The following is a 14,274-nucleotide window of genomic DNA, read 5'->3' as shown; positions in this document are numbered from 1 at the left end:
TAGTATAGATAATTCATTCAATTTCACTGATTAGGAAATAAACCTTTTTCGTTGCATAAAAAACCATTCATCTTTATTATGTCATCACATGGTGGTTGATTTCCGTTTGATCCTGTCTTTGACTATATTTCGTGACAATGGTGTTTCGTATCGTGATTGCTGGAGAATCACAATGCTTATCATTTGCCGAAAGTTGTTTAGTTGCAGATTTCCTTTCACAAAACCTTCCTGATTTTTGTTATGATCGCGTGGAAGTACCGGTTTTAGAATGGCAGGTGCTCCACATTCTTTTTAACGTGTTTGCCGAGCATACCAATCATTAGGTGTATCTCCTTTCTCAGATCTACGGTTAGAATTTCAAATAATCAATGTTTCACTTTATTTCAGGCCTGGTTATGTGCAACAAACCTAAAATATAAATGGCATCATGTAGGCTCCCCCATCGTTTGGAAAGATATGTTAATGGCTGGTAGCAAGCCTTTGTATATTGGCGGAGGACCACAGTTTTTAGATTACTGCTATTCTTATTATAATTTCGATTCATTTTTTGCTTCTGATCAATCTGAAGACTTGGTCAAAAATATTGTACAATACAAGAAACATGTTGCAAAAGAAAAAAGAATACAACTTGAAGAAGAAATAAAATGTCCAGCACCGAAACCCGCTAAGAAACATTTCACAGTAACTATTTCTGGTGCCGGAAATCCTTTGACAATGCACCTATTATCAGGATTACTAGAAATGGACATAGACGACCAAACCATATCAAAAATATTTATTTACGATGAGAACTGTACTGAAGACTTTTTGTTGTCTGTAGAAAGAGAGTGTGCGTTCATCGAGACCTACCATCCTGGCAAAGTGGTTAAATATGTTGATAGACTTGGCATGGCGCTCACAAGCACGGATTTGATGATTATTCAAGATCATGTTCCATTTAAGTATGTTTTCGTTGTACCTTTTTTTCTTTTTTTTTGTTTTTTCTTTTTAAAAAAGACAACTCCCGCACTAAGAATTGCTCTTGTGTCGCGGGGACTTTTACAAACATACAAACAACGGACACAAAGCACAACCAGACCCGAAACAATTATTTGTGGATCGCACAAATAATCGCTCCGTGTGGGAATCGAACCCACGACCTCCCGACGCAGTGGTATCGGCGTGGCGACCTAAACCACTGCGCCACGGAGGCAGTCAACCTAGTATTTATTTAATCGATCGATAGATATTTTAATTTATCAATTAAATTTTTAGGGAAGATATGGCAATAGGTGAGTGGCTGCTTGCTAACAGAAAAATAATGAATAAATTAGCCCTCGTGATCAATGCATCAGGTGCTCGGAAAATGTATGTTGTTTTTGCCAATCTTGGACCTGCCTGTTTTAACGCTACAGTGCTCAGAGAAAATGTGAATATATCAAAAAATCACATAGTAGTAGCTACTTCTGATCTGGGCTTGGAGATTTTGCCAATAGCAGCTGAAATTGCAGAAGTACCCAGCCGAAACATATTTTGCCCACCGGTATGGGGATTCGTGGGCATCAATCATATTGTCGACATTAGAACTACAGTCCATAGATACGACACTTTTGAACCGTATAACAGATACACCAGGGTAAAAAATTCTTCCCTTAAAATCGGAAAAATAACTCCAGAATTAAGAACTTTAGAGTATCTCATGTATTTTGACGAAACGTTATGGGTAAAGGTAGCTGAAGCAAAAGTGAGTCATGCAATAAACTTAGTTACGTTATTATTCCTTTACTAATTAACTACTCTATGTATAAACCGTGGTTTTTAACTTTTCAGAATAAATACCCCATGAAACGACCATACCTAAATAAATCTATTGTGGTACTTAATTTAATTAAACTGTGGCTCTTCATAGCCAATCCCAAAGATATAGTAAATTTAGGATTATATTGCAATGGTAAGTTCGGATGTGGTTCTTTTTTTGTAGCTCTTCTAAAGACGAGCAATGATTCAACATGGTTAGCATAATTTGGTCTCTTTGCAGGTTCTTTTGGATTACATTTTGATGGCATATTTTCACAACCAGCTCGATTGGTTAACGGTGAATGGGTTTCGGCTACTGATTATTTGTTGCCAAAAGATCCACAAATGAGCTTGTACTACTTAGAAAAAATGGCAGTAATGATAATGCAGCTGCAGCGAGATGCCCTACCGCCACTAGTTCCTTACTATCCATGTACATGTAAGCCAAAACCTTACAAAAAAAAGAAATTAAGGATTTGGTAACATAATTCATTCTAATTCATTTTTGTTTTAACAATCGATAACTGAAACATAACCGACTCGATTCTTTAAATCGATTCTAAAACGATATCATTCGTTGACTCACTCGTTCGTTCCTAAACGATAAAGGACGAATGAACGAAGCGCAGTCAACACAACACACGGTAGTCGAGCGAGTGACGTGAACGACTAGTGGCGAGCGAGACGTTGTTGTGTTGTTTCGTATTTCGCACTCGAAGGAATGTTATGACGTGCAATAACTGTCTTTGTTTAAATTACACACGTTTTATACTTTATAACAGAACCTTAGAATAATGTGATAGAAAGCAACCGGTATGCTAATACACGGCTACATTGCGACATGATTTTTTCCAAAGTATGATCGTGCCAATAGGAGATAATAGTATAGTTAGGCTTTCGTATCGGTTAGGTTGTGTGAATATTGTGCCAATAATGAGATAGTGGAGTGTTGTGATGTGGTTGTGGGACATGTGGGGCGTGCTGTGGGTCGTGGAGGCGGTGGCGCAGCTGGCTGCCGTGCTGGCGACGCCGCTGGACCCCGCGCCGCCGGTGTCGCAAGGTGAGAGGAGAGGAACCTTGCCGCCTACGTTGTCTCGATGCTTTTCCTACTAACATAGCATGCAAACTTACCTGCTTGTTTGTTGTTTTTCTGCAAATAACATATTGTAAATAATAAACTAACTTTTCAAAACTTGCATGATTTTTGTTCCTTTGTATGTTTACCAAAATATTTACTTTGGACTTGATATTAATGATGTCATCAAAGTTTTAATTTAAGTTGCTTTTTCTTTAATTTTGATTACAACTTGAATTTTGGCATCAATAAATGAAGTTTTTATTATTACCCTTATATCAAAATATGTGGGTATCTTCCTATTGTTAATAATATCTAACTTGTAAAGTTTGTACCAAACAATAAAATACTGTTAAAGTACAATTTGCTAGTTGATACTTGATTCACAATATTTGTATCACTGAATCTGTTTTAAAAAGTAAATATTCATTAAAATTGTGTGGAACACTATGTTGGATAGTTTTATTTCTTAATTAAGTAACTAAGTATCTACCTACAAACTAGCTTAAAAACTTTTTTAAACAACAAGTTACTAAGTAATTTACAAACTTTTTATAAACAACGAATTTGATGATAATGTGTTGTAATATTGTAACTTTAATGTACCTATGAATAACTCTCTTAGAAAGTTTTAATACCTTTATAAAATTAACTTAATATAAATCCACACCTTCTTTTGTGTAGAATACCCTGATCCTTGTGCATGTAATTCCTCACTCGCTTGCAACTTTATAAGACTTATTTATTTTATCTGTACCAAGAATGTAACTTGCTAGCTATGATATTCTATATTGTCTTTGCCGCTAATAAACTTCAAAGTAGTTGGTAGGTATATGTTTTGTTTTCATTATTTATTTTTGTGCACATTTGAGTATTTTTCTTACATATGGCCAAGCTTACTTATTTAATACAAATTTATCATGTTCACTATTTAACTTGAATGGTTGAAGAGCAGAATTTTTTTTTCTCTATTGGTGGTAAAATATTGTGCATGTTAATTTGATTTAATGTTTTCTGGTTTTATTTAGCTGCATTATCTTAATGTTATTATTAGTTAGTTTGAGTGAATATTGTACAAAGTAATTTTATTTCAATAAAATGTTTAGTTGACTATTTGGTATATATTTTTCTAACTTGGCAGTACCTTCAGGGCTGAAAGTACACCATAGCATTGTGTAAAAAAATTGCCTAATTTTCAAATATGAAATTACATACATTACTTAATAAGGCTATGTGACTGGCCCATTACTTTTTTTGTGTGCGTTCGCGCAGCGGAATGTTGTTGAATTTAAAGATATTAATTATGCAGATATTTAGTGTATGACGTCGTATAATTGTGTATGGTAAAAAAAAAATTGTGTACGCAGCCATTGTGGAGAAATTCACCAAAAACTGATTCCGCTGGGCGAACGTTGTCCTGGCGGAACTTATTTTAATCCATAGACTTTAGAAGAAAAGAGGTGTGTCCAAAAATTAGTGTGTATTTGTGTGTAATTGTGTATGTATGAATAAAATGAGTGCATGCATAAACTTCGGAGAAATTCAAGTTTCCGCTACGCGAACGTTTGGCCATTAGCTAGTTTTCATATAAAGCGCTTACATAGAGAGCTGTAGATTTTTACATACGTTGTTTTGAATTTGTTTATATTTGTTTAAAAAACAGATTTAGAAAAAATCGTAGGGCTTAAAAGATAAAAATATAAACGTAAAATACACTTAATAGGTCTTAGTTCTTAAAGTATGCACTTTGGGGTCTAGATTTTCACGTTTATACAAACCTTGTAAGTATCTGAAACATGTTGCCAAGTATCAATGATGTTCCGTTAGTAATTAAAGAGTTAAAGGACAATTTTACCATGAATAGATCACTGTTTACAAAACAGTCAAATATCACGACGTTCTAAAGGAATTGCATGGTAAAATGTATGCCAAAAATTAGTTTATTCATTCAACTATTCACATGCAAAATTTCATGTCATTAAATTTAGTAATTAAAGAAATCAATTAAAATACTGACGAAGCATCGAAAACCTACATAACCCGACCAAGTTCGGATAGCTACAAAAAAGCGTCCATGCAATATATTTAGGTAACATCCCAAAATTTACCGTATAATACCGGTATTGAATTGGTATAGGTGATAACACAGTTGTTGTTTCGATATATAATTTAAAGGTCATTTATTTTTGTACACCAAATTGTTGTTCAATTGTTCTGATTTTTCAGCTCCAGAATTGACTGGAATAATTCCGGAGTTCCGATAGGTATTCACATTTTTTAAAAGTTAATATTTTGATTTAATTATATTCTTGTGAACGCACGTAATTTAACGTCTGTGGAATATTCCACAAACTGCTAGTCGAACAGGACGCGCGCGGCTTCCCGCTTGAAACGGTACTTCCATCCTTGAAGAAAAGAGAGGGCAATAATATGTAATATACTTAATAAAAAAAATTTTTGTACACGGATATTTAAATAGAAAAGTACTTGTTAATTGAAGATTTGTTTTTATCGTAGATAGTTGGGTTATTATTAAAATAATATTTTTAATTCAAGAAATGCAATTGTTTTATTTTTTCCTAACGCTTGTGTACGGAACTGTACCATATTAGTAAATACTATATTGTAAGGTTAAGAACGTCTCTTAGATATATGGCTGGGCCGCTTTTTTGTAGCTATCCGAACTTGGTCGGGTTATGTAGGTTTTCGATGCTTCGTCAGTATTTTAATTGATTTCTTTAATTACTAAATTTAATGACATGAAATTTTGCATGTGAATAGTTGAATGAATAAACTAATTATTGGCATACATTTTACCATGCAATTCCTTTAGAACGTCGTGATATTTGACTGTTTTGTAAACAGTGATCTATTCATGGTAAAATTGTCCTTTAACTCTTTAATTACTAACGGAACATCATTGATACTTGGCAACATGTTTCAGATACTTACAAGGTTTGTATAAACGTGAAAATCTAGACCCCAAAGTGCATACTTTAAGAACTAAGACCTATTAAGTGTATTTTACGTTTATATTTTTATCTTTTAAGCCCTACGATTTTTTCTAAATCTGTTTTTTAAACAAATATAAACAAATTCAAAACAACGTATGTAAAAATCTACAGCTCTCTATGTAAGCGCTTTATATGAAAACTAGCTAATGGCCAAACGTTCGCGTAGCGGAAACTTGAATTTCTCCGAAGTTTATGCATGCACTCATTTTATTCATACATACACAATTACACACAAATACACACTAATTTTTGGACACACCTCTTTTCTTCTAAAGTCTATGGATTAAAATAAGTTCCGCCAGGACAACGTTCGCCCAGCGGAATCAGTTTTTGGTGAATTTCTCCACAATGGCTGCGTACACAATTTTTTTTTTACCATACACAATTATACGACGTCATACACTAAATATCTGCATAATTAATATCTTTAAATTCAACAACATTCCGCTGCGCGAACGCACACCTTTTTTTCCTTCTGTTGTATAGCCGTTGAAGAAAATCAAAGGTACAAAAAAAAATGGGTGCCCACATTTTCACCAGGCCACTTTTTTGACATAAATCTAATGTATAGTTGAAATGCGGTGGTCTAGTGACGGACGATGTTTTTATTCGTGAGAGATCGACCGCAAATCCCTACAAATTGCTCCGAGAGACGATAATCTGGCAGCAATCGGGGGCGAATCCCGGAGAGGACGCCGCCCTCCACTCTACGACACGCGCATTAGACCCAATACGTGAAGGAATGCTCCTATTTTCTTTTAATTGGAATACATTGGACATATTTCTGCTATTCACTTTATTCGTTTACAATAATGGTATGGTTTTGTGGTCTGCGATACACAAAAGGACAAAAGTTACATTTAAGGCCTTTGTACAACACCGCTGACACGGCTGTCATCGGGAAACTACATTTTTGATCCAGTGATCGTCATTTGTTTCAATAATTTGTTTTTTTTTGACAAAGGCCCTTTCGGTTTTGGTGGACGAACATCCTTACTTATCTATCACCAATTTGCAGTGCAGGTGCGAAGCGTTGATATGAAGACAATTGAATATTCGCTTGTTAATCCATTGTCATAACATCACAGATTGAAAAGACATTTTCTCAGTGCGAGTCAACTAATGAATGTTACAATTTTACATAACGGCTCGGGCGTCCATCCTCGAGTAAGTACGCATTTGGTAGTTTGAAAATTAATCTGTGCTTTTACTAGCTGGATTAAAACAAAGTTAATATAATCTCTGGGGCATTGTTTAATAAACTACGTATTAATATTCAACTCTTGCCTGCACTTAAGTGCTTCTACAAAATGGTTCAGAGTTCAGTATCTACGTAGCTATTATTTATCCTATAAGTCTGTGAAACCCGTTACTTACTTATGGGTAGTTATTCTTTCCATTTGAGACAGATGCCACATTTAAGGTAACACCGGATGTTCACCTCCATTTATTCCAAGTTAGTCATGCTTAGTTCTTTTTATACGTATTTGATTCCTTCTATTCAATAACCCGATATGCGATCATAGTCAGTTGCGCTCACCGGTCGGTAATTATGTGTTAAGCAATCAACGGCGCAGACACTCCTTAGATGGGTTGGCGATTATTGGTATCGGAGAACATGTGAAGTATTCGTACCGACTGTAGAATATAACCATAGTAAATCAGTCGATAAGACATGTCAAAAGCCTTGAGACGGCGGCTGAAATAACTTTGTTTGATAGACTAGACTATAGACTAATCACGCGAAAAAGTATTAACTAATGAACTCTTATTTCGTAATAATTCGACTGTGAATACTAGCTTGGCCAATATGCTATGAATGATTGTTTAAGTACCTAATTGGATTAAAGTTTGTGTTGTTATATGCGCGAGCGCATGTGCCGACGCCGCCGACGCACGATCCGCGTCGGTGCGGCAAACGAGGGACACATCAGTTGCATAACAAGCGGGCGCTGCGGCATCCGGTTAACGGTACTGTGGAGCGAGGGGGGCTCCAGTGCGAACCACCTCGACGTCTAGACGTGCCATCCGTATCGACTCAGATACACCACTACTGCTATAACGTCTACCTTAAATTGTTTTGGCAATTCTTTACAGCATCACCACATCGAGATGATACGATAGTAACGCGCGATAGAATCTCACGAAACTTCCTCATTTCGTCATTTCTCATCACGAAATATGACTGTGAAGCATGGTTGCGGCTTACGAGCGTCCGTCGGGCCTAGCTTGTTCGTGCGGTCATGAACGAGACCGTGACAGATCGGACACAATGCCCCTGGCGGATGCAATGATGCCGAGCAGCTTTTTAAATTAAAAATAAGGTCATTTAAATGCTGCCAGTCACTATTAAGCACACATTACAACGGTATCATTGTTTATTTACCTACTTATCTAAGATTTGAAGTGTTTATGTAATTAATTTGTAATCGCTTTGTACGGAAGGCGCTGACTGCGAATCCTGTTTGTGTTCGCGCGATCGTCGAACTGGTTTGCAAGGGGCAATGAGTCTCATTACATGGCAAATGACTTCGCTAGCTACTAGTGGCTCGTTACCTTTACGTATTAGCTCGTTTACATTTTACGGAGACGAGTAGAGAGCCAGACTTGGTCAAAAACCATTTAATTCTTCTTATTTCTTGTGTCACTTGCTCGTGAGCGGCCTTTTAACGTAAGAAGTAAGCATTAATTGCTTCCTATGCATAAACAGACTTTCATGTTTTATTAATTAAAGAATAGATTAACGACTATAACCTTATTTGGGAAGGTAGGTTTTGCAAAAGCGGTCCATATTTAGTTTTGAATGATTCTCCAATTAACTTTATCCTACGCAAATGTTTTAACTATAATAATTTCTTCGACAGCAATTAAGAAGACAATAATTGCGTTCAGATTGCTATCTTTAGTTACCTACGGGTCAAACTGGCTATTACCCTGGGGCGGACCTTTCAAGTATGCGGACGAGAAGAGCTCTAACAATTACATGTCGTGTTTCTGATAGATTACCTATGTAGGATTTAATCTAGATTTAGTTGTTTGATTTAGACGTTGGAAAGTTTGGTGTAATCCATATTTCTCTGTTATTTATTTGACGTATTGTGATATTGTAGTTTGGGTATATTGTGCCATTGCATTGTTGTCATCCTTGTTGTTTATTCGGTTTGCCTATTGCATCCCGATTTTTATTGGTATAATTCATATCAGGAAAACAATTTAATCGAGCCCCCTTTATTAAACATTCAAGTTTATTTGTAACGGTTCAACCTTCAATCGAGTAACTGCTATCCAGAATTTGGTATCGCACGTTCGACAGGTACCCAGTTATTGCAATTTACACAAAGCGTACGCAATTGAAACAATTTACGTCGACCAGATGAACGACCATTGTTAAATTGACGCTAACAATAAAATGGGAAACCAATTGGGGAACCGTTATTAAAATGTCACAGCGTAAAGAAATGCCTCGTTTGATGTTGCGTTGCCTTTGTTCCTTATAACGAGCTATCAAAGAAGCTGCGCTCCTACTCCGCTCGAATAAAACAAGTGTTAAAGGCCGCCACTTGGAATGTTTTGCTAAAAGGTACAAGAAAAATTCTCTTCCCAACTATAAAGGATTTTAGCGAATTAGAAACAAAGCCAGTTCGCCCTCAAACGGTTTCTTTTCTTGCTCGAAGTAATCAAAAGAACGTTGGTTCCCACATATTGGAGTTAATACCTAGTTTCTATGATAAACTTATTGCAGTTTAAATAGAAGTTGAGGGAGCGAACAATGGGTTCTACAATATTCCTTCATAACCTTTAAAATTAACAATACCTCTATAAGTTATTCTCAAGAAATACCGTGGATTCTTCGATCTTGATAGCTTTTAAGTTGTGGGTAAGTAACATAATAAGATTACAACACAATTATCAATGATGCGAACATTGCGACAGGGTTTGTTGTTGCCGTTCTGCAGCGATTGTGTTTGGCCTCGGGGCCACTATGTTAAAATTACCATGAGTGCTAATGTGTATAAATAATTGTATACTCACACTATTGAAACCGAGTATCCTTATCCTCCACCCTTCTTTATATTTGTACGAAGCCCGCATCTTCTTGAGTAATATTTTTACACGATTTTCTATTCATTGATTCGCTGCGGAGTAGTTGGCTTGTTTGGTATTCCAAATAGTAACACGGAGGAAGAATTCTTAAACCAACTTGGGTCCGGTATTATTGTGGTAAACGCGATATATCGCTTTTGCACATTTGTGTTAACTTCTTACATTCTAGTCTATAATGACAAATAATTAGTAACTTCTTTCACGACAATCTTTTTATTGTACACAACGTTCGTACTTTGTATTTATATCCAGTTAACATATTTAGTGCGTGTGTAATGTGTGTATGTATCTAGGAAAACACGTTTATTGTTTGTTCAGTTGAATACTCTCTCCTCGTGAATACGGTAGGACTTGGCTGCTGTTCCTAATGGGCATATTTATACGCTCCGGGAGTACCGCGATGAGTTCGTTCTCAACAGCTGTACGAGTGCTGTTTGTTATTTCGCGGACACAATAGCGAACACACGCGACATTTAGATGGCAACGAAATGTTGCCTGCGCACGTGTTTGTGCAATAACTCGTGATTCAGTGACATCTTATTACTTACGGGTCTAGTAAAATGCATCCCATTGCTGCTGAATATTGGGTATTCGGTCAATAAGTAAATGTAAATTGTTAACATCTTATTAAGATATTGAAGCTACCAACAATCTATTTGAATCCACAGCAACCAGGCCAAAATTTATTAAGAACTCCAGCTGTGAATTCAGTAAGCATTTCAACTGTCTAAGCCAGCCTTATTGTAAAATGTAGTTTCAGTAGAAGTGTACAAGTTTGTTTATACTGCAGAGCTTTATTACTCGCGCACTTAATGGACACAACCTTAATAAAGTTTTGTTCGTAGTTTGGGTTAGAAGTCAAGTCTTTTGGGTCTTATTTCACAAGTGAATATGTCGGTGCCCCCTGGAGGCGAACTTTCACAATGCATATTGTGTTGTGGCTCTAATGGGAATCTGGTCAAACTTGCTATGAAAACTCTTCTTTTGATGTCAGTTTACGACGACGTCGTGAAGAAACTTCAGTCTTCTTCGTATTTACTTGCAGTTGAGCTTCTCCCTTGGTGCAGTGACCTCTCCAATCGATGATTTAAAATTCTCCTCTAATATTTAGCCCGATGTATAAAAAATACTCTAGCTCCTTAGCGTCGATTGTTTATTAATATGTGATATAAAGTAGACGGAGATGTTGAATCTTCTCGGTAATAAAAAATGCAAAAAATAGCGAGTCATCTTGTTTGTACGACCTTTAAAACTTATATTTTGCACAGTAATGAGACCGAAACATTTATAGAAGGTGCTACATGCTGTTTTACTAAATAATAAAATCCCTGCACCATTCTCGGTAATCTTAGATTGCGTAAATAACAACCTGCAAGCCTATCAAATAGCGGTGCATAGAGGCTGATGCACCCATGAAGGGTATTAATTTCTTAATATATCTCTTAGCTCACCGCGACTAGATAAACTGGGACCTAGCATGGCCGACCGGTTGTTGAGCAATCATTTTATGTGTACACGCTCAGGAGCTAAAATGATCTAACCTGTTTCGTCTATGCGCTGACCTTTATTAAATATCGTCTTCGTCATACATTCAAGTTGTTGAATTCGCAGCCTTGGTCGCCGTAACTTGTTTTTTGTATCATCTTCAAAATAAATTGTAATGGTTCTTTCAACCGTTATCCTTCAAAGCGTTAGGTTACAAAAACAGTTAATATAATAAATAGAAAACAGCATTAGAGATTTTCAGTAGATTATCATTCAAGTTATCTATTCAATTTGATAAATTTATGTAACATCTTCGCTGACGGAGGTGCTTCATTCATAACGTTTTCATACTTTTTACAGTTCTAAAAATGGTGTGTTATGCAATTGGTTTTTAAAAATATGAATTAAGAACAAGACTGCGAGTGATTGCGACATCGCGTGCATAGCTAGATATTATGCGTGTATGCCGTTTCTATCCATTCACATATTATACCTAATGTAATTTATAACGCTACAAGTAAAATTAATTAGAAAAAACGAACCGTTGGTACTATTGTAACGGCGCTGTTCGTGCTAAAACCGACGTGGTAGCTATTAAAGAAACAATTTACTTTTTTATAAACGTCATGTTTGTCTCTTCGAGGCGCCTTTTTGTGGTCATCAAAATTACACCTCAAATTGAAATTCGGTGGTTGGGTACTCTTTGTAATAGCGAGTAAATTACCGTATATTTTTATAATTTTGGTATGTACACTGTATAAAATAATTTCATATTTATATGGGTTAGAAACCGGACATTCTTATGAGAAACAATTACGTTAATATTCAGAAACCCTGCGGATACTGTTTGATACTGTTGATGAAGGTTTTTCTGTCAAGAATTCACGAATCATACAGCTTGGTAATGAACTTGCTCCGCACGAACAACCTTTGAAAAGTTTCCTAGCGATGAGTATAATAAAGGCAGAGCGAAACAAACCTTATTAAGTGTTTGATTCAATTAGAGGTTAAGGTGGTGAGCCAATTTCAACAAGAGCACTACGCGTTGCCGTTATGTCAACGGAAACGGAAGATAGTCGCAAGGTCGCTTAGTACTGTTGCTTGATGCTTGCTTCTGTTCCCCCACCACCCCTTCCGTAATTATTTCGACACAAGCCAATTAATGGCCGCGTGCCTTGTGGATATAAGCCATAATTAAATTTTGATTATTATCTACTCGTACGATGTCGGCGTATATCTAATGGCGTGGCGTATTCGCTTATGAAAATTACGCTCTCACATTACTTGTTTATTAGAGGTAATAGGGTTAGTTATATCATAATGCATTTGTTACGACACCAAGTGCCTCGTGGGTGTATAATCTGTACGATTAAATCAGAGTAGATACGTATGCATGTGCACTCTGGTAAAGAAGATGCTTAAGAATTCGTCAACTTGTCTAGTTTTGAGTACCATGATATTTATAGCCCCGATCGTAATATTTGGGAGAATATGCCTTCGCTTAGTCCAGAAAAAGGATATGTTCATGGTAAATGACACTTTACGAACTTCAACAGAAAAAACAACAAAGAGGTTCAATTCATCATTACTTAGTCTATGCTTTAGTTAATTAACCATACCACAAAAAAATACCGTTTGCATCAAGTAGGTACTATTCTTATTCAGCTGTACCATAAGGCACCATAGTCAATGTTATTACAATAGTACATTCAGTATGACATTATGGGCATCGTGATGTGTGGGCGTAGACGAGGTCCTTGCGTTCTTGTCTTCAAAACTTTCTTCATTGTATTTAAATTATATCATAAGTTCAAGTCAATGAAGTAGAAAGTTACTCTCCAGAGTATAGAGAGAAGACAGCTGTTCCTTTATTAGAGCATAATTTAGACAATTTCCTATATTAATAAGTGGATAAAGTCATTTGTTAAAATATTGTAACATAATATCTACTACCCCCCGGTTTCTGAGGTACTTTTAGCTGTAGTTTATCTATTCAATAGGGTTTAAACTCATATAAAAATGCGATTGAATAGATAAACTACCGATTAATGTACCTCAGAAACCGGGGGTAAGCAATGTAAATCCAATAGGCAACTAGCCTGTTTTTTTAGCTCTATTTCAATCTTCATTTTGAATAATTTTCTTTAATTTTTTTGATAAAGCTACAAGCAAAACATTTAGGTATTGTAGTTACTTATACATTTGATTAAGGTGTATGATAGGGACCACACATAAAAGACCAATTAGGCACTAAGTACATACAAGCGTAGTATCCGACAGTTGCCTTAGACAATTTAGAACCTATCTCAGGATACTTTATAATAATAATCTGACATAAATACCAATAAAGTTTGGAGCCGTTATCAAGGTCGGAGGCCACAAGGACATCACGAAAATAAACTGGAATAAGCTCCCAAATTATGAAGCTTTTAAGCTGAGCTTATGTATTAAGTATTGAACTTTGAAATAAGTTTCTAATCATTATGCGTAAAGATATGTCTTTAACTTTAGTTTACTTTACGGCCAGTTTCTTCATACATATCTAAAGTAACTGCTAAAATAATTGACTTATTTGACAATTGTGTAGTAAAGACAAATCTGTTTCTTCATAAAACTATCAGTAAATTCGTGAAGAAACAAAGACTGACATTTTTACTTTACCCGTACACTTTGGCTGTTACATTTAATAAATAACAATATGCTTAAAGTAGGAATCAAAATGAAATGTTACTAAGGTGTAGGTATAACTAGCGAGGAAAGTTTTCAGTAAGTGTAACGTTTAGAGTCAATTACTGTCTTGGTAATAGAGTGTACGTCCAT

General features: G+C 35.9%; 2 protein-coding genes across 2 annotated transcripts in view; both read left to right on the top strand.

Moving 5' to 3' along the window:
- Nucleotides 1-99: 99 nt before the first annotated feature.
- On the top strand, nucleotides 100-2,265 carry LOC142973522 (putative malate dehydrogenase 1B). The gene is made up of 5 exons (XM_076115312.1): nucleotides 100-275; nucleotides 388-941; nucleotides 1,255-1,723; nucleotides 1,810-1,930; nucleotides 2,018-2,265. Exons 1-5 carry the CDS (start codon nucleotides 138-140, stop codon nucleotides 2,257-2,259), a joined length of 1,524 nt encoding a protein of 507 aa, XP_075971427.1. The 5' UTR covers nucleotides 100-137; the 3' UTR covers nucleotides 2,260-2,265.
- A 163-nt stretch (nucleotides 2,266-2,428) lies between these two features.
- The window catches only part of LOC142973520 (uncharacterized), a 147,581-nt gene continuing 135,735 nt past the window's right edge, over nucleotides 2,429-14,274 (top strand). Inside the window, exon 1 of the mRNA XM_076115310.1 lies at nucleotides 2,429-2,836. Within this exon, the coding sequence (XP_075971425.1) occupies nucleotides 2,731-2,836 (106 nt within the window). The 5' untranslated portion in view covers nucleotides 2,429-2,730. The remainder of the gene's footprint in view (nucleotides 2,837-14,274) is intronic.

The sequence above is a fragment of the Anticarsia gemmatalis genome, chromosome 6, assembly GCF_050436995.1.
Source record: "Anticarsia gemmatalis isolate Benzon Research Colony breed Stoneville strain chromosome 6, ilAntGemm2 primary, whole genome shotgun sequence".
Taxonomy (NCBI): Eukaryota; Metazoa; Arthropoda; class Insecta; order Lepidoptera; family Erebidae; genus Anticarsia; species Anticarsia gemmatalis.
This window is presented reverse-complemented; position numbering and strand designations above follow the sequence as displayed.

What these genes read in the sequence shown, in the direction of transcription:
- LOC142973522 (XM_076115312.1), top strand. Translation starts at nt 138, where the DNA reads ATGGTGTTTCGTATCGTGATTGCTGGAGAATCACAATGCTTATCATTT. An exon ending in TAAAGGTAGCTGAAGCAAAA is followed by an intron (nt 1,724 to 1,809) that starts GTGAGTCATGCA and finishes TTAACTTTTCAG; the next exon opens with AATAAATACCCCATGAAACG. An exon ending in TTTAGGATTATATTGCAATG is followed by an intron (nt 1,931 to 2,017) that starts GTAAGTTCGGAT and finishes GTCTCTTTGCAG; the next exon opens with GTTCTTTTGGATTACATTTT.